Source organism: Agelaius tricolor, unplaced genomic scaffold, assembly GCF_023055355.1.
Source record: "Agelaius tricolor isolate 1412-34295 unplaced genomic scaffold, bAgeTri1.0.p SCAF_1, whole genome shotgun sequence".
NCBI lineage: Eukaryota > Metazoa > Chordata > Aves > Passeriformes > Icteridae > Agelaius > Agelaius tricolor.
In genome coordinates, this window is record NW_027269261.1 from 36918211 (window position 1) to 36936709 (window position 18499).

Consider the following 18499-nt stretch of genomic DNA (forward strand, 5'->3'; position numbering starts at 1 on the left):
TCCATTCATTTTCAATTCAAAGCATCTCAGGTGTTGTGCTTGGGAGCCTTGCCTGGGTGGATAGTCTAAACTGGAGATCTGGGCAATTGGGATTTTCCTCACAAATTCAACACTGCTGCTTAAAGCTTGTGACCTTTTGCTTGTTTGGTTGACTTGGGGGGTTCTGTTTGGTTTTTGTTTTGTTGTTTTGCTTTTGGGTTTTTTTTTATTTTTATGTAATGGTTGAATTCACCTTGCTTGCACGGGTGGAAGTGTACAAATCTGGGCAGTAAGTCCAGTCTGACCCTGCTCAGCTGCTCACGGTCATGAAAATGTTTAGCCCTTATTTCTGAACCTTTTTTTTTCTTTTCTATAGGGTTTAAAAGCATTCACAGGAGCAAGCAGTACATGAAATAATTCATTTTGACACATTGACACTGTTCCTGTGTCCACTCCTGAATCTGCACACGTTGAGAAGCAAGGATTTTGTGCTAATTTCATGAGGACATTTGCTGTCATCTTATATTTACTGCTCAGATAAGCATTGGCACAGAAGGGTCATATTCATCTTGGCACCCAGCTGATGACATCTGCCTTCTGAAACAAATAAATGTATTTCTCTCTTGGTTCAGTTGTGCCAACACTGCAGGGTAGGGACAGTTTGGAAGGCATTTTCTCCAGTCTTATCACTCAGTTCCATAACTGCTTTAATGTCCCTTCTGTGCTGTGAGGACCAGCAGTTTCTTGAAAAACATACGGATTTTGTGGCTGGGGAGAAGAACAGTTGGAGGTGTGATGCTAACCCGGAGCAGGCAGCTACAATTTTCTCCTGGGGACAGGAATGAGAGCTTTGCTTTGTCATTGTCTCTTATCAGTCGTGATTTTTTCTTTTCCTATCTACATAAGGTTTTTCACCACACAAATTATGGAGGCATGGGAGGTGTGAATGGCCACTGTACAGCATCCTGGCCCCCCTAGAAGAAATTAATTTTGACACTGGACAGTTTTTGAGTACAAGTGCTTCTTGAACAAAATTATATTGTCTTGAGCAGTCTGCTGTTGCACAGTGAGATGCAGAGTAATCTGCAGACAGGTTACTTCTGAAAGCAGCAGCCACTTGGGCTTTTGGCTCAGGGAAGGGCTGTAACTGGGGTAGATTTCCTTAGGCTACACAAGGCTCTGCAGACTTGTCAAGCTGCAGAACTGAGCTCAGCTCCCCTTGGGTTGTTCTCTCCCTGGGGTAGGTTTGTTACACCTACTTCCCTCACTCACAGAGACCTGGAGGACTGGGAGTCCAGTGTCCCTCAGGCAGCTGGACTGCAATGTCCTGGCTGGAGCCATACATGACTCCCTGCACTGTGCCACCACTGGAAAAGCCAGGTACTACTGGTTTCTCCTATGGGGAGAAGCAAACCAGCCCAGACTGCTGCTCTCCTCTTCATGGGACCCCTGTAAACCCCTCCTGGCCCCTTTAGCCCTGGAGGGATGGGGCTGTGTCTGGTGGATATTGGTCAGGTGCTCCCAGGCTGTTAGTACAGGTTAAGGAAGTTGGCAGCCCATGTATGGCCTGAGATATATTTATTCTGAGAGGTATGAGGTGCTCCCCTGCTTGGATGCCAATTGTCATTAAACAAAGACAATTGGTTTCGTGTGTACTTGCCTTTTGTGATTGATTGGTTTTGGTGTTTGAGATGCTGTGAGCTCTGACTGAAGATAAACTACTTCCTCCTGTGCATATTCTCTCACAGTTAATAAAGTAAGGCTGTAGCCCCTCCTTCAGCTTTGCACCAAAAGTACCTGGCACCAGTGTGGAGGAGGCTTGTTGAACTCGCCCAGGTCACTGAAGACACACCCTGATGGTTTAAACCTCACTTCCATAGGAAAGCTAGCCAAAACCAACAACTCTAAGGCAGGCTTTATTTCATTACAGACTAACTATTTTCACATAGTTTACACCACCCCACCTCAGGTCTTGCCCCATCTCAGGTTGGCTCTGTGGCTGTCAAAAATCCCATGAGAGAGACATGAAATATGAAATCTGTACTTGCAGAACAGCATGAAACACACATGAGTGTTACCAGGTGCAGAGTAGCGAAGTGCTGCTAAGCACTTTAGTATCAAAATCAATTTTTTTTACTAATTTCCCTGAGGATGCTGCAGCTTCTTCAGTGTGTGGATGCAACAGAATCCAGCCTCTGTGCTGCAGCTAAAAGCCCAGTGTCTGCCAGCTGGATTTGCCAGCTCTTGAGGAATGCCAGTTCTGGCTCAGAGCATGCTCTGGTTAGCCAAAAGGCCTGCTGGTGATACTGAAGGAAAGCAGATACCATGAAAGACCAAGAGCAGGACAATGACAAATGACACTTCCCCTACTACTCACCCACCTTTTGACTACTTTCATCTCTCTGGACTTTCTTCAGTCCTTACTGCTGTGCCATGAGGTTCTGCCTGAGAGGATCAGAGAGCAGAGGGTACCAGGGCCAGCTGGCAGGGGGACTGCCCAAGGTTGGTTATTGAGCAGATCCACAGCCGGTGGGTGCTTCTGTTATAGATGGATGAGATGACTGGCTCTCACAATTAAAAATTAACTATTGTGTGAATATTAAGAAAGGCTTTAGTGATGTATAGTTATGTTATTGTGGTTTAGATGTCCTCTGTTCTCCCCATAGTTCCCTTTTCCCCCTGTATTGTTGCCATCAGACAAGTGGGGCTGTCTAGGACAGGTAAAAAAAAAGGCTGCACATGTATCCCTTACCTGGGGCAGTTGGGAATGGACAAGCTTGGGGCTTAGGGGGTGTGGCATGGCAACACCTGACCTCCAATCAAGTTACAAGAAAGCAGTTTCTACTGATAAATGGCATTAGTCCTGTTTCCATTTGCAGAAGTGCTGTTTTCTGGTTTTCTATGTGTTTGTCTGTGTGCCTGGCCATGTGCACACACACAGGTGTGTTTGTGTGCTTACTGGGAGTACACACACAGCCTTCATGCTGCCTGGACCTGGTGAGACAAAGATGCAGGCAGCTTCACTTCTGTTGGGCTACCAGGTTTATCAACTCCAACCAACACTTCTGCTGCAGGCAAGAGGTCATTTCTGCTAAAGAACACGATTAAAATGCAGCCTTTGTGTGGCAAATAATTTTTTCACTAGCTGTACAGACCATGTTCCTGAATATTTTCTGGAGCAGCCGGATCTCTGCTGCCGTGATGTTTTAATTATGATTAAAGTAGAGGCCATCCCTTCTAGGCAGGCTGTTTGAATCCACCCTGGATTACACCTCTGTTGGCCAAAGGATATCAGTGCTACAGTAATTAGTTTATCAGTCAGCCTCTGCAGCAGCAATTAAGGAAGGAGAAAGAGAAAGTGGATCTATAACACAACAGGCTAAGAGCTGACAATTCAATACTTAGTATTATACTCATGGGTATGACTGACTGTGTGAAGTTTGTGTGGCAAAAATAAGAATTTCTAAAATGTTCTTCCTTGAGCAGCAGCAACAAGCTAGTTTGTGGGGTTTTAGTCATATATAAAGCAGGATGAATCTATCTGCACACTGTAAAGTGATCTCTCACACACGATTTTCGAGAATAATCAACAGTTATAATAAATCTTTGGGGGAAAAAATAAGCACTGGCTGTCTTTATTCTTTTACATGCCTGGCAGCTGCTGTCAGGATATTTTTGTTGGTGAAACACAACACCACTTCCCTTGAGATGAAACACTTGTGACAAGAGTTAACAAGGCACTTCTGTGAACACATGACAAAGAAGTTTGCATGAATAATTTAACAGGGTAGCTGAGTTCAAAAATAGCTGCAAGATTCCAAATTAAGTATAGAGACAGGAGCTTTAAAAAGCCTTTTTCCCTATTTTAAGCAGCTTTTCCAAGGGATACAGAAAGGCCCTATGAATCAAGAAGCTTCAGAATCCAGCACCCTCTCTTGCCACTATTAATACCTCGTAGTAGACTGCACTTTTTAAATCCTCTTTAGAGAATAATTTTTAAACCAACAACACTCAGGAATGAGTATAATTTCATAAAAGTTTAATGTTTGTTTTAAAAATAACACTATTTAATCGAGAGAAAGGAATCCACACATACAGAGTCTTCTTGGATGCTGGCAAAAGAACTTAAATTAGAGATATACCCATGACCAGCTGGTTTAACCAGTAAGAATATAGAGAAAGTTTCACTGATTAGTCACATTAATATTAAGAAAAAGCATGTGCCCTCCAAAGAGAGGAGCAAAAGATACCATTCCAGTCATGCAAATCTGCACTCACCTTCTCAGAACAGGTTTCCAGAAGTCTGGTAATTCAAGATGACATTTTCTTAGCTCCTGTGGAAAGTAATCCAAGATACAAAGAGGGAAAGACTTGTTACAGCAAAAGATGTTCATCCTAAAATCCCACTTGCTGAAGCATCTGATGGGTTTGACTGTTACAATCCCAAATCTTAGGCCCTTTTAATTGTTTCCCTCCCCTCTGCAGCAAAACCCTTCAATAGCTAAACAGCTGGTCTGGTAGGAATGTGTCAAGCTGCTAGACTGGAATGTTAATGGACAATGACTCAGACAGTCAGCCACTTGGCTGCTTTTGCTGTGATGTGCATCATCACAGCTCAGGTGCAGAGGGGGCACAGCTGGGGTTTGAGCCAGATGAGGGACAAGGGTGATAAAAAGACCCTTTGGAAGTGGGGTAGCTGGGGAGGCATTGGGACATTCACACATAGGCCTCATGCTCATCCCTCAAGACAGGGCATAAAATAGGCTGTCATGAGAGGCAGCTGTCATGTCTTAGAAGGTGTCATAAACCACAGAGACCCCCAAAGTGCCCTCAAACTAATTTCTGAGGCTTTCACCTATCCTTTCTCTCTTTTTTCTTTTCTTTATACATTTTCTTGAATGTTATTTTTATGTCTGTATTGTTATGTTTCTACAGATAATAATCAAACCTACATACCACCTATCCTTGACAACCAAATTGTTCTGAAATAACCCTGGCAGATATATACATATACACACTGGTAATTTAGTGTCATTTCACTCTAATCCACCCCAAGGGATGTATTATTAACAAGAACCTCAGTTACCCCACTTTCAGGGATAGGTCATAACACAAGCATAATACAAATGAAAACAGCTGTCAATGAACACTGTGAAGGTAGACAGTTCACTAGGAGAAGGGATTTGTAGGAAGTAGGATAACTAAAAGCCATGTATTTGATGCTTTAGTCTAGGATGCTAAACATATAAAGCGTAAGGTTTCATCTTACAAACCTGAAATAAACCTTCAACCTGTAAGCCTTTCTTGTATTCTGAAGCACAAATTCGACTCTTGGAGAAGTAATTACACTTACTATCTTGGATGAGCTCTCTTCTGTAGACATTGTAGCAGCTTGAGGCAGGTCGTCCATGCCTGTATCTTGTATCAAATGCCAGATAGATCAAATGTGAATGATGAAGGACTATAGCAATGCAAATATGGGATTTTTTTTCACCCAGCCAAACTGAATCCATTGCATGACTTCATTCCACTGAATACATACAACAGAAGTGTGAATTACTTTTGTAACCCTAGCTTGGATATGACAGGGACACACTGATTTTGAACCATTCCCTCACCTTGGTGAAGCAATATAATGTGTGAAACTAACTAGCAGAGAACATGAAATTTAAACAGTACCTGGAAAGCAACGCATTAAATGGGTTTAATTGCATTAAGCCTTCAGTTCTTAAGAGAAAATGCAGTGACAGATATTCCTTTGCTAATGGACTTTTTTTTTCTCCACTAATCAAGCATGTCTAAATACCCATCTTGCAGGTGCCTAGCTACAAGACTCCTCTCATCTAATTATTGGCACTTACATTTAATTCCTGTTTTTTTCATCTCTGACAGGATATGAATACAGCTTAATGTGAGATCTGATATGAAGACCATCCCTATAATTTCTCTACCAGATAGCTATTACAGGGCTTTTCATCCACCACAGCTACCATGGCTCCTAAAGCATTATTTTGTTTCTACATTCATCTAAAGTATGTAAGGAAATTAAACAGGGTGGTAACACAAATGGCTTGTAGTATTTCAGTGTTACTTAGGTTCTGGCTGAAACTCCCCCACAAAAGCAGCTTCTTGAAGAAAAACTGTATTTGATTAAGAATTGAAAACATTATCTTGTGTGCTCTACTGTCTGTAAAATGAAGATTCTTCAGTCAGGCTGCTGGAAAAGGGAATACTGTTTGCCTTGAAGCAGCTCTGATGCAGCTTTTATTTCCTGCAGGTGTTCAACTATTACCACCACCTGCCCAACCAATTCTAATGGCTCTGCTGTCTGCATCCACCATTGATGGACAGCTTCACGGGAATTGTAGCAGCAGCTTGACTCATTTTACCAGAGCCTAGAATGCTAACATACAGTAATCAGCCTTCTCATCACAAGCAAGATGACAGCCCAAGAAGAGGTGGAGGTGGGATCAGAAAACAAAACCCAGAAACTAATTCTAACTGTGGAGCCTTGGATTTCTGCTCTAAGACAGTCTGCAGCTGGGCTATTCTGCTCAAGTTGGTTACAAACATGAATACATCCATATTGTCTGAAAATAGCTGACAGAAAGGATCGTCTAGCAACCAGAACTAGCATCTCCCTCTTCTTCATGCCAGACAGAAGAGAGGAGTCAAGTGAAATAAATTTTATGGCTGCTTTGTACTCCCACACTGCTGGCACGTAGGCTGTTTGCACATAACCCAGCAGGCACAAAAGGACTGAGGTCTGTCTCAGAGAATAATTTTGCTCCCTTTAACCTTTTGTAATGTTCTGAGAGAACATAATAATAACAATAATAATAGTAATAATAATAATAATAATAATAAACTAGCACAGTATTACATCAGGCACCACATGAAAACCTGTCTCAAGTGACTCCTCTTGCTCTCTACACTAAAGAAATACAGTTCTGTCATGCTTTGGGATGCACTGGTTTGGTGGATGGTTGTGGTTTTTTGCTGCTACCATCACTTACTTTCACAGGTATTTCTAAAAACTGTTTGGGGTTTACCAGGGTAAAAAAATAATTGACCTTTGCCCACATTCCCTACTGTTTCCATGAGAAAGTTTAAGTTCTTTGTGAAGCTTCTCTTAGATAAGAATTAGGCATTTATTTCCACCCTTGGCAAAAATTAAGGAATCATAAAACCACAAAGATTGGAAAAGACTTCTAAGATGTTTGAATCCAACCATTAACCCAGCACCATTGTGTTCACCACTGACCCATGTGCCACATCCAAATGTCTTTTGAATACTTCCAGGGATGATGATTCCAGAAACAGCATGATAATTCTGTCAAACAGCAGAGACCTCATATCTTAATCTACTAATATAAAGTATAATCTCTTATACTTTTTACCACTAGAGCACAAATACATTTGGAAAAAATTTAGTAACAAAATGATTGTTGCTACATTTCTTCCCTGCTCACACGCTATTTAAAATTCTAAACCAAACAAAAAATCCCCCCTAAAGCCTATCTACTGCTTAGTTAAAACTTAGTCAAAGACAAGATTCCAGCAAGCTAGAAGCAAGGTTTACCTACCCAACTGACTACCCCAGGAAAAATTACTGTATTTTGCCTAAAACATTTGAAGATTTCTTCTCCTTTCCAAACGTACATTCAAAGAGACTGGAAGATGAATTAAAAACCCACCTGGCCTTAAAACAGATTGATAGGATGACTGCAGCTTTTCTATCTCTCTTCTCCCACTGCTTCTTAATCAAGCTTGGTTTTCCAACAAACTTCATGCAGGAGAAAGGATGTGCCAGCCTCCATCATGACAAACTAAAGGTTACAACATCAAATCACTTAAGAGTTAATCCACTCTTCTTTAAATTTACTAGGTATTTGTGCCTGGTTTGAAGTAAAGATAGAAACATTCAAACTATATTTGTTTCCTTCCTATCAGAAGCTTTCTGAAAACCAGGAAAAAGGTAACTTCTTGTGCTTTGTGCAGTTTTTAGAGAAGTATGTCAGGAAGGAGAGATAATGTATTGCACCATACAAACAGACAAGTAAATCCCCATTAACTCACCCCTCCTCCTGAGGATCTGGAAGAGTCCAAGGCCAGCCTAGAAATAAGGCTTCCCAGTCAGTGCACTATGCTACAGCTCTGTCAGCACAGGGAACGAGCACAGTGGATAAATCATTTACTGCAAGCCTCTGGAAACCACAGGGAAAAAAACAGGAAAAAAAGAAAGAAAAAAAAGAAAAAATACATAAATAAAAATACATGCCATTTCATGAAATTACAGCGTTAATGCCTCTTGTATGCCAATCTGCCTAGATGTCATCACCTACACCACCTATTATGTTCTTGGCCATTCCAGAGGTTCAAGGATTACCGTTTACTTCTTCCCCAAAAGAGACCAAGTTAATCTTCCTTCCAGAAATAAAGAGCCCTACCTCCTCTCAGAGATAGACTAAAGGGCATGAAGAAAAGTAGTATTTAATTTGGACCACAGGAAAATTCATATTCTGGAAAGCTTTAGACATATATGGGGTAACAACTTCCAGTTTCTCCTTTGCAAAATTCTTGCTTGCCCTTGGCACTAGCTCCTCTCCATTCATGGCCAGCCACGTTCAGCACTGACCACAACCACTACTTGTAGAAGCAACTGTAGAGCACAGAACAAGGATAACAGAATTATATTGTCCTTTCCTCAAAAATAAAAGGTAATTTTAAAAATTAAGGTATACACAGATAACACAGCATTAAATAAGGTTGTCTGAAGACTGTCCAGATTGCTGTTTGCCAGTGTATGCACTGAAACCTTCATGAAAACCAATCTGCAGAAGGAAACTAACCAGAAAGCATGTGCGTATTACAAAACAACACTATCTAAAGTGCAGAACTCTAGAAAAATTCAGCCTTCCCTTTAATATTTCCCTTCCCTGCACTTATATCTCTCAATACGAGGCAGGTAAGAAAATCAATTCCCCTTCCTTCCTCTTCCCCCTCTCTTTACAAGAGACCAAGCACTTTACTGAAAAAATTGGAAAGAAAACAAGGGGGAAAATTTATCTGTCAAATGTAAACAAACAAACTCAAGTGTATGATAAAAAATACAGGATAAAACCAAGAAGCAACTACAAAGGACTTTTTTATAAATCAGGATTTAAGCAATCTCTACTCATTGCCCAACTCCATTTTAAACTATCAAAGCATTTCAAACCTTGCTTGCTTTGGTTTTGACAGTCAATCAGCTATCTGATGAAAGTAGGGCAACAATACTAACAAAGATTTCCTATATTCAATGCAGTAACTGCTTAACATCATAAAACCAGCTCAGAGATTTTCTCAAAACTCTCTTCCTTTCTTAATTACTTTTTTACTGTTGACTTGACCATTTATACCAGATTTCCAAATTCAGCTTAGACAGTTCTTACATTTCTTGTATGAAAACACTGCAAGACTCAGAAACATTTCATACCTTCCACACATACAAGTCATGGAAAACGAAGACAAATGGTGATTTTGCCTTCTCCAAAGGTCCATGTGCAGGCAGTGATTACAGAAATTCAAGCTCTGCTGGGGTCCCTCCCTGATGCCCCACCTCTGGTTTTACACAGGGTTCAGGACTCCAAGCAGACTTCCACTGACGATGTTGACAGTAGTTCTACCATTGACTTCAGCTGGAAATAAACTGGTTTTTACTGAGCAGGCTAACTGTTGAGTATCTTCATCCTCTACAGTTTCTCAATTTTATCAACTACTACAGGAGTCAGAAACTAATTGAAAAAAAAACCACTTTTACTGAGTTAAGGAAAAAAAAGAAAACCAAGAAGAAAGCCTTGTTGACCTCCATATGTTTATTTTTTTAAACAATTTACAAATAAAAATGTTATATTTATCCAAGGAAACACATTGAATACTTTAGTCTTTTACAAGCTATACAAATGAGAATCATCACACTCAATAGCTCAAGGACCATTCAGGGTAGGCATGCATGTGTCTGTATCACATGAAGCGAGTCCAATTCCTGACACCAGGGTTCTGATCTTCTACTTCTTCAGAGCTGGTCAGCTGCTAAATGATTTAACACAAATAGTTACTGGATCACAATAAAATGAAAGAAAGCCCATTTCAAATCACGTAAGTGACCTCAATATGTCTGGTCCAGGTGTCAGGCCACAGAGCCTTACCGATTAGTTTTCTTCTCCAAAAGCCAGTCGGGACAGATTTTCTCCCCTTGCTTAGTGATGTGCCATCCATACATGTGCTTATACAATACACTGAAACACCTTAAGTACAGATGTAATACAACAGGAATTACAAAGCACAGAGACAGATAAACAGACAAAATCGACTCTGAACACATTCTTGCATTTCAAAACAACAGAAGTAATCGAACCCATGCATTACAGTTCAAAGAAATTTTGGGTTTTAGTTCTTCTGCAAGTCTCCATTTCCTCAGTTCTAAATTGCTATTCTTGAGCTTGTCTCAGCAGCTGGGCTACTCATGGTGCTACTGACACAAACTGGGTGAGCTGGAAATCTTTCACCAGGAATGGTCAAAGAGTAAAAGCCCCCAAAATAAAGAAGACGCACGCATTATAAACGAGATTCCATTTTAATAGCAGAGTGTAGAAAAGAAATTGGCAACAAAATTCACATGAAAACACATTTTACACAATTAATTATGTACAGAATAAAGTATGTGACTGCCTTCTTATGATGTACGTTTCACTTTAGTCAAGTCCTACCACAGAATGCAAAATACACCCAAAACTCTCAGCTGGAACAAAAAGAAAAACAAACAAAAACCATATACATAATCCCAGCTCTGGCTCCTCAAATATTGGGACTGGCTGGGTTTACTTCAACCCACTGGGCTTTCTGCTATGCTTTCAGAAATTCCTGATTTCATTGTAGCTTCCAAACTACTGTCAGGAGCTTCTGTTTGCTCAGTCTTCTTGCTCAGGATGGTGCACATTCCCTTGCCTCCTGAGCCACCCACCTTCCCATGTGTTTCTTTGAGCCCAGGCATTAAAGTTTCCACGCACCCAGAAGCCTGACCTTCTGTGCTGCCTCTGTCACACCTCAGAGACAGCATTTCAACAGTGCCAACTTTGCTCTCCTTCACTTGCACAAGTATCTCAGACGTAGGAGAAATGCCCTGCATTTCTAGAACTGGCATGACCACTTCTGTAGTGTCACTATTTGAGGTCTGTGATCCAGGCTGCAGCATAGGTTTCTGAGAAATCCGTGTGCAAATTTTATCTTCACAACTATCAGAAGTCAATGTAGTAAAATCAGTAATCTCTGTTTCATTCACTGTTCTGTCAATGCCCACGTTTTTAACTTTACTGGACTCTAGCCTAATGGACGCAATAGTTTCTATTTTTGTGACTTCTTCTGTATTTTCCTTTAAAAGTCCTTCTGAAAGGATGCTGAAACATTCATGTTTTACCTTATTGTCTCCCAGATTTAAATCAGTGCTTTTCAACTCAAGATCTGCTTTCTGGGAGGGAGTCTTCATGTGTTTCACATCCTCTGATGGTCTCTTGAAAAGAAAATTATCTAATCTTGCATCAGATCCAGTGTGTCCTAATGATTTTTTTTCATTTTCAGCTACTAATTCTAGATTGGATCTGAGTTCAGCAATGTTCGAGCAGGTATTGACTAACTGTTCAATGCCCTGCTTCTGGGTTTGGTTATCTAACACTGTATGGCCCAAAGGTTTAGATTTAACTTTTTCTTGAGCTTCTAATAGGGTACTTTTAGTTTTTGTCTGTCCCTCTGTCAGTTCTGAAGCATCAACCTCATTAGAACCAGATTTTATTTCTGGATTTGGAGTATTTGATAGATCCCAACTACTTTCAGAACAAGAATGAGTTGTGACTATCTGTTCTTTTCCATTACTAGTTCTGGAAGTGCCCCAGAGCAAGTCTGGACTATCAGTTTCTGAGTGAGTTCTACAGTTATCATTTAACTTTACCAAATGGGAATTTCCCAAACTTTTAATTTCGCTCTGTGTCTCAGGTAACAAAGTCTTTGTGTGTAGACCATGCTTAGGCTTTACTGCTTTTATTTCCCAGTCTTTTGTCTCTGTCTCCAAGGTACCAGGAACATTTGTGTTTGTAACTGGAGTTTTATTTCCATTTTCCTGTCCAGCCTTCTCTTGGACCTCAGATTTCCGTAGATCACAGAATTCCAGACAGCCTGCCTGCTCTCCACCTCCTGTATCAACAAGTCCACTTTCTGCAGGCATCTGGATACCAGAAACAGTTTTTTTTCCTGGTAATTCTGTGACTGACATTTCTGATAGGTGAGGCTGAAGTGATTTCTTGCTCATTTCAGCCTGATTTTCAACAGGAACCAAACTCCCTGTCACTTGATTATTACACTGTGAGGAATCCACAGTCTCAGAATCCTCTTTCAACGAGGATGAGCTACTATTTGTTCTGTGATTTGCAGATGAATCTGCAGGTTTTGTTATGTTAGGGTTTTCTCCATTTGGAAGTGCAGAACTTGCAAGCTTGCTGTCAGCTGAACCCTTTCCACCACTACTGTAGAAAATATCATAGAGATCTTTAGCATTGGCTGTGGCCAAGCAAGAATTTCGTTTCTCTATCTTTTTTGCTTGTTCACTGAAAGCAGTTGAAGGTGGTGGTGGTCTCACAGGCATTGCCAACATTGTCTGGTCACTTTCTGACACACCTGGAGCTACTTCATCTGCGGGGATGAGAGCTGCTGGCTGGACTGCTGGTGGAGCATGAGGTGGAGGTAGTCTATCTGCAGGCTGAGAAGACTCATTTTTCTCTGCTGCTTTCAAATCCTCCTCTGAGCCTTTTAAGATTACTTCTTCTCCTCCAAAAGCTTTTGATATGATATCTGGAGGCAGCAGAAGATCTGCATTTGTTTCTTTTACCACTGGCAGTGGTTTGGTGGTAGTTCCAGAGGATTTTATGGATAAAAAGGTGTTCAAAGGCGGTGGTTTACTAACTGTTGGAGTATTGGACTTCCTGAAAATCATGGTGGGGACTGGTAAATTGGGAAGAATTTTTGTTGGTGTTGGTGTAGAAACAACTGGTATCCATGGGCTAGTGTGTGGAATAACAGTTTTCCCAGACAGCTTGATTTCAATGGGCTTTATGTGGGATTTCACAGATTGACACTTGTTCTCCTCTTTGTTTCCTTCTGTATTCTCTTCCTTTGCAACAGCTCCTGGGGTTTTATCCTCTCTCTCAGTCTTTTTCCAGCTGAATTTCCCAAAGGAGGTCTGGCTTGGTGATTCCTTTTTCAATTCTTCTTTCTTTTCTTCTTTCTTCTCCTCTGCCTTCTCTTCCTTCTTTAGCTTTACCGTAATACCCATTTTTCGCCCAGAAGAATCTGTTTTGCCTTGAGTTTCATTATTCCCTTCTCCTGACTCTGGGCTGCTCTTTACTTCCTCCTTCTTTATTATTTTTGGGGTTTTCTCATCCTTCTCTTCCTTCTGTTTCTCAACCAGTTTCCGTTTCAGCTCATTTTGCCGCCTGCGCTCTGTCTCCAGAACCACAGCCAATCCAGCTTGACGGTCTAGATTTCGCCTCTCTTCATAGAGTGGGTTTTCATCTATGTATTTCTGTGGAAATAAACAGCAACATTTTAGCCACCAATTTTCATTTCCATGAAAAATAAATAAATAAATGCAGCTCTCTGACAATTCTGACTTGCTCAGTAAGTGCCATCTCAACACTAAGAGAATAGGGAACTTTTTCCTACCAAGAAACTGAGGTATTACAAACTGCTTGCAGCAGTGCTGTCACTTTACAGTACACTGTTTCAGCTTCATGCAGATAAAATATCTCTATGTACTGGTGTAGTGGGAAGTTCTGCTTATTTAGTTCAGTAGAACGTAGTGAAGATAACCAAATACATATACTCCAAGAAGTTAAATGTCATTCTTCAGCAAAGGAAGACAGAACAAACAGAAGCTAGGGTAGGGAATGTCTCTCTCCTAGCACATCAGTTACCAACCTTATACTTCTCATTGTGGGGATGACTTTTCACATGCTGCTCTGCTGAGATCTGATCTCCAAAAAATTCATGACAGAGCTGGCAATAATATCCAGTGATGGGAATCAGAAACTCAGAGCCTGAAAAGGCCAAAGAAAATTATCAGAGAAACAAAACCTAATAAATGCCAAGCTCTTAACAAAGTTGGTCAAAGAACAACAGCAAAACCTCAAGCAATGTTCTTTTTGGAAGAGTTAATGCTGGTCTCCTTACAGTATCATAGGAACCACCACTACCAGGAACAAACATGCAAAGTGAAGAAGTTTATTACTACAGTTCAAGATTTAAGTGCTCTGCATCATGTTAAGGTAACTGAGTATTCAAGTAGGTTGACATTTCCTACAGCCTTGATCTATTTTCCATCTTTCTGGTATAGTCTGCTCAAATACTAAATACCTGGTTTATAAACAGAACACAAATATTTTTGTTGAAGTTCAGGAAGATTGCACCCTTGTGCCTACAGAACCTGCTACAGTTATCTAAGACACTGCAGATTCTTCTTTAGTGGGCACTACCAGAAATATGTAACAGATTAATAAAATGAGTTGATCACTGGCAGGCCTTTTAGACATTCATATTTTAAATCCTATATTAATTTTCAACTCAGTTACAGCTCCTTCCAAATGTCTGTCTCAGATTCTCTGTATCTGCACTACAACAAGTACTCATTGGTCAATTTTCAGGGAGACCTCTGCTAAAAATGTACTGAATGAAAAAGTCTGCTACAAGACTGTGTGGAATACTGTGCAAGCTCTACCCAAATACTGCCAACTATTGTGGTCATGCTCTGAATTCTAATATGTTGGCAAAAATTATTTCAGAACTACACTGAAAGACAACTGGTATTCAAAATAAAAAACTAATCTCTAAAATGAGAACAAACCACACTTTTCCTACACTCTCGCTTCAAGACCTTTTACACAAGAACAGTCAAGAAACTAAATAATTTGCCTTTTTCCTAATAATACAGTATCTATATACCAAGGTAAAGTTTTGGAAATTCCTTTCTCTGAGCAAGTGGGACTTGCTGGAGGGCAAAGAGGGATGATAGCCAAGTTAATAAAAATCAACATACCTTTGGCAGGAACCGTTATCTTATCAATGCGTTTTATGGACTCTTGTTTGGTCTCACTCTGGGTCTTCGAAGCCCAAGGTCTGTTGTAAGGATCCAGGGTCTATTTGCACAGTGACAGAGGTATATAGGCTCATATATTACACTAGCAAGGCAAGTACACTTGTCTTTTTCCTTTTTAATATCCTTTTAGAACACTGAACATTAAAATCAACGTGCAAATATTTACAACAACTTATTTCCCTCGCTTTTCCCTCCCACTTTGCAATTTACAATGACAAGATAACCTGTGAAAAGTGTAAAATGTAAATGACTGCAAAGAACAGGTAAACATGTGAAACACAAGCGGCAAACCTGAGCAAACTGAACACAGGCCCCATTTATACTATTTGGAATACACCAGTAGCTGTACAACTGCTCAAGTCCAACATTAGGGGAAAAGAATTTGATAAGTTACTTCTTCGGTTTGTTATTACTTCAGGTTCTCTTGTAAAATGTAGTTCTGTGATGTATGTTTTAGTGTTAATATTCATAGCAATATGAAATGCACTTAGTGAAGGAAGCCTGCAACATACCTGTCTGTGTTTCTTATTATGCATGTGTGTGAAAAAGTCAAACATGGTCCCGCAGATGGTATTGCAGTCTTTGCACCAGTGGTTCCCTGCATCATAATATTCATAAATATTGGCCAACTGGAAAGGATGTTTGGAGGACTGTGAAGAGGATTCTGCTGGCTTCGGGCTTCTACCTCTCGATTTTTCATTAGTAGTTTTTGATTCCTAAATTGAACAGAAGGAAACACTTCTCTAAGACAAGGCAGGACAGACAAAATGCTCTAAAATTCAGAACCTGCCTCCAGCAGAAGCCATACACACAAAAAAAATATATCACCTGCTTTTCAGCGCCCAGGTTAATTCCACTGTTTCAGAGAGCTGGTATTGCCGACTAAGATGCTGCGTGGCTGCAGTGAAGAGGTTCCAATAAGGGTCCCAGATGTAATGGCTGGATGGTTGCAGGTAATCAAGGAACCAAATGAACAAATTCCCTGTGGCATGCACCCTTCCCACTTTATTGGTTTCACATAACAGTTCCAATTTACCATACTAGCCAAACAGTGCCCAGAAGACCTCAAATAGTTCCCCTAGAGGCATTCAGAAGTTACTGTAAAAGTAGTTTGGATGAAAGCAGAATGGAAAAGGAAGCAAAAATCAGGTGACTAAAAGTATTTAACTCCATCAGTTTTATCAGATTGAGTGTTCCTAAACTCTCCAGAAAACTTATTGTTTAATAATAAGAGAAAGATGGTGTTTTGTTAATTACCTAAGTATATAGGGCGAAGGATCTTCTGATTTAAACATGTGATGTTTGCACTTACATTGATCTGTACAGAAAGACGCCATATAGTGATATACAGACATTTCAGGACTCTATCCAAAATTAATACCAAACTAAACTTGTAGCAAAACAAATATTACCTGAAATATACCATGAATGAGCCCTGGTAATTTAGATTACAATACTACTAGATGTATTTTGAGTTCTGAGTTACATTTTCAATGGCATAAAGTCCAAAATGTTATCATTTTGCATGGCAGTCTGGAAAGAACAGCATGTTAATTTAGCAGACTCGAGTTGGTTGCATGATTTCCAAGTTATTCACTACCAGCACTGAACAAATTTATTTAAGCAGATTCAAAATTGTCAAATAACATCTGCCTTACTTTAAATTCCTTAACACCATCCCCCACAACATGCACTGTAAATCAAAGAATGAAGAGACAGCCAGGCCACTATGCACCCCACAGATATCCATATCCCAATATATTCTAGTTCTTGGTAGCAGAATAAGAAGTGACCTCAGGAATATTTGCACATATTCTGTCAGCAAGAACATAGCAGACATTCTCTTGAACAATGAGATCAGCTTATGATCTGCAGGAGGTGCATGGAAGGATGTTCACAATGTCACACAAGCATCAATGTTTATGTTATTTATAGACATAGACCTATAAAAATACTATCTCAATCAAAACTTTAAAAATACAATACTTCTCAGACAGACAGGTGACAGTCCACTCTTAACTCCAGTTTGTGCATTACCCCAGCTCAAAGATGCCTCTATAATTTGCTACTATTTAGAGCCCAGACAGGGTGATCTGTCTGTTTAGCACAGTGACACTGGCTTTACCTCTGCATTGACTGTATAACTACAACACAGACACAGGGTCAGCAGCAAGGGACCACAAGGTGCCTTGCAAATAAGCAGAAAGGCAAATAAGCAGAAAGGCAAAAGCTTTTGCCCTCAGGTTGGCAGAGTCAACCAACCTCAGTGTTGAAAGGCCAGCACCATCCTTCTTTTCATGAAAAAAGTTAATCAGAACTACAACATGAATTGTAGCTCTGTAGAGGCTGAAGGCCATGTCCCATGTGCCTACATATGTATGAAAATACTCAATGTTCCTGTCCAGAACTCACAATTTTCCATGTTAAAATAAGGAACTACGAAAAGGAGATCAAGTCATTACGGGTTTGGACGACACAGACAATGCAAATTAAAATAATGAGAAGTATATTCACACATGCCATATCTCAAGAAAAGAAAACAATATAACTTAATGCAATGTAGGACTTAAACATTTTTGCCTACTTTAGTTTTATGAAGTGGTGACTGAAGCAAACAATTTGTTAAAGTAAGTGAACAGTAAACTTCGGAGATGTTTCAAGAAACAACAAAAAAAAACAAAAGCAAGTCTTTAAATTAAAGATACCTAATGAGTTCTCAGACCACAATAAAGCATAAAGAAAATTTTACAGGATAAACAGATTTGAGTGGCTTTGGAGAAAATACAGAATCACAAAATGAGTGAGGTTGGAAGGGACCACAGTGGGTCATCTGGTCCAACCTCCATGCTCAAGCAGGGTCATCACAGAGCACATGGCACAGGATTGTGTCCAGATGGTACTGGAATATCTCCAGTGAGAAAAGACTCCACAACCTCTCTGAACAATCTGTTCCAGTGCTCAGTCACCCACACAGTGAAGAAGTTCTTCCTCACATTCAGTTGGAACTTCCTGTGCATCAGTTTCTGCCCATTGCCTCTTGTCCTATTGCTCAGCACCACTGAGAAGAAGAACCTGGCTCCATGCTCTTGACATCCTCCCTTCAGATAAATTGATGAGGTGCCATATCAGTTTTTCTTATATCTCTTACCCTACTAATGTTTTCCTCTCTGCAAAAAATATATATGCTAAGATCTACACAAAATTAATCTACAATTTCGCATTAGCTATTTCTGTTACATATTCGAATAAACATCTGAAAAGCAAGATAATTGATTTCCTGAATACAAGCATAACCTCTCAAATGGTAGTATCCATACTACTTTCAAAGTAAAACTATCT

General features: G+C 40.1%; 1 protein-coding gene across 5 annotated transcripts in view; it reads right to left on the reverse strand.

The window, feature by feature from the left end:
• Window positions 1–4001: 4001 nt before the first annotated feature.
• ZNF318 (zinc finger protein 318) overlaps window positions 4002–18499 on the reverse strand; it is a 32326-nt gene continuing 17828 nt past the window's right edge. Inside the window, exons 7-11 of one of the 5 annotated variants that reach the window (XR_011679648.1) lie at window positions 15673–15876; window positions 15101–15200; window positions 13987–14105; window positions 8059–13591; window positions 4002–7808 (exon numbers count right to left, since the gene is read on the reverse strand). Coding sequence is in view for 1 of the 5 variants with exons in the window: in XM_071430023.1 (XP_071286124.1) it covers window positions 10847–13591; window positions 13987–14105; window positions 15101–15200; window positions 15673–15876 (3168 nt within the window). In the remaining 4 variants the exon portion in view is untranslated. Of the gene's footprint in view, window positions 13592–13986; window positions 14106–15100; window positions 15201–15672; window positions 15877–18499 lie in introns of all 5 variants that reach the window. The other 4 variants (XR_011679650.1, XR_011679649.1, XR_011679647.1 and 1 more) reach the window with 4 other exon arrangements.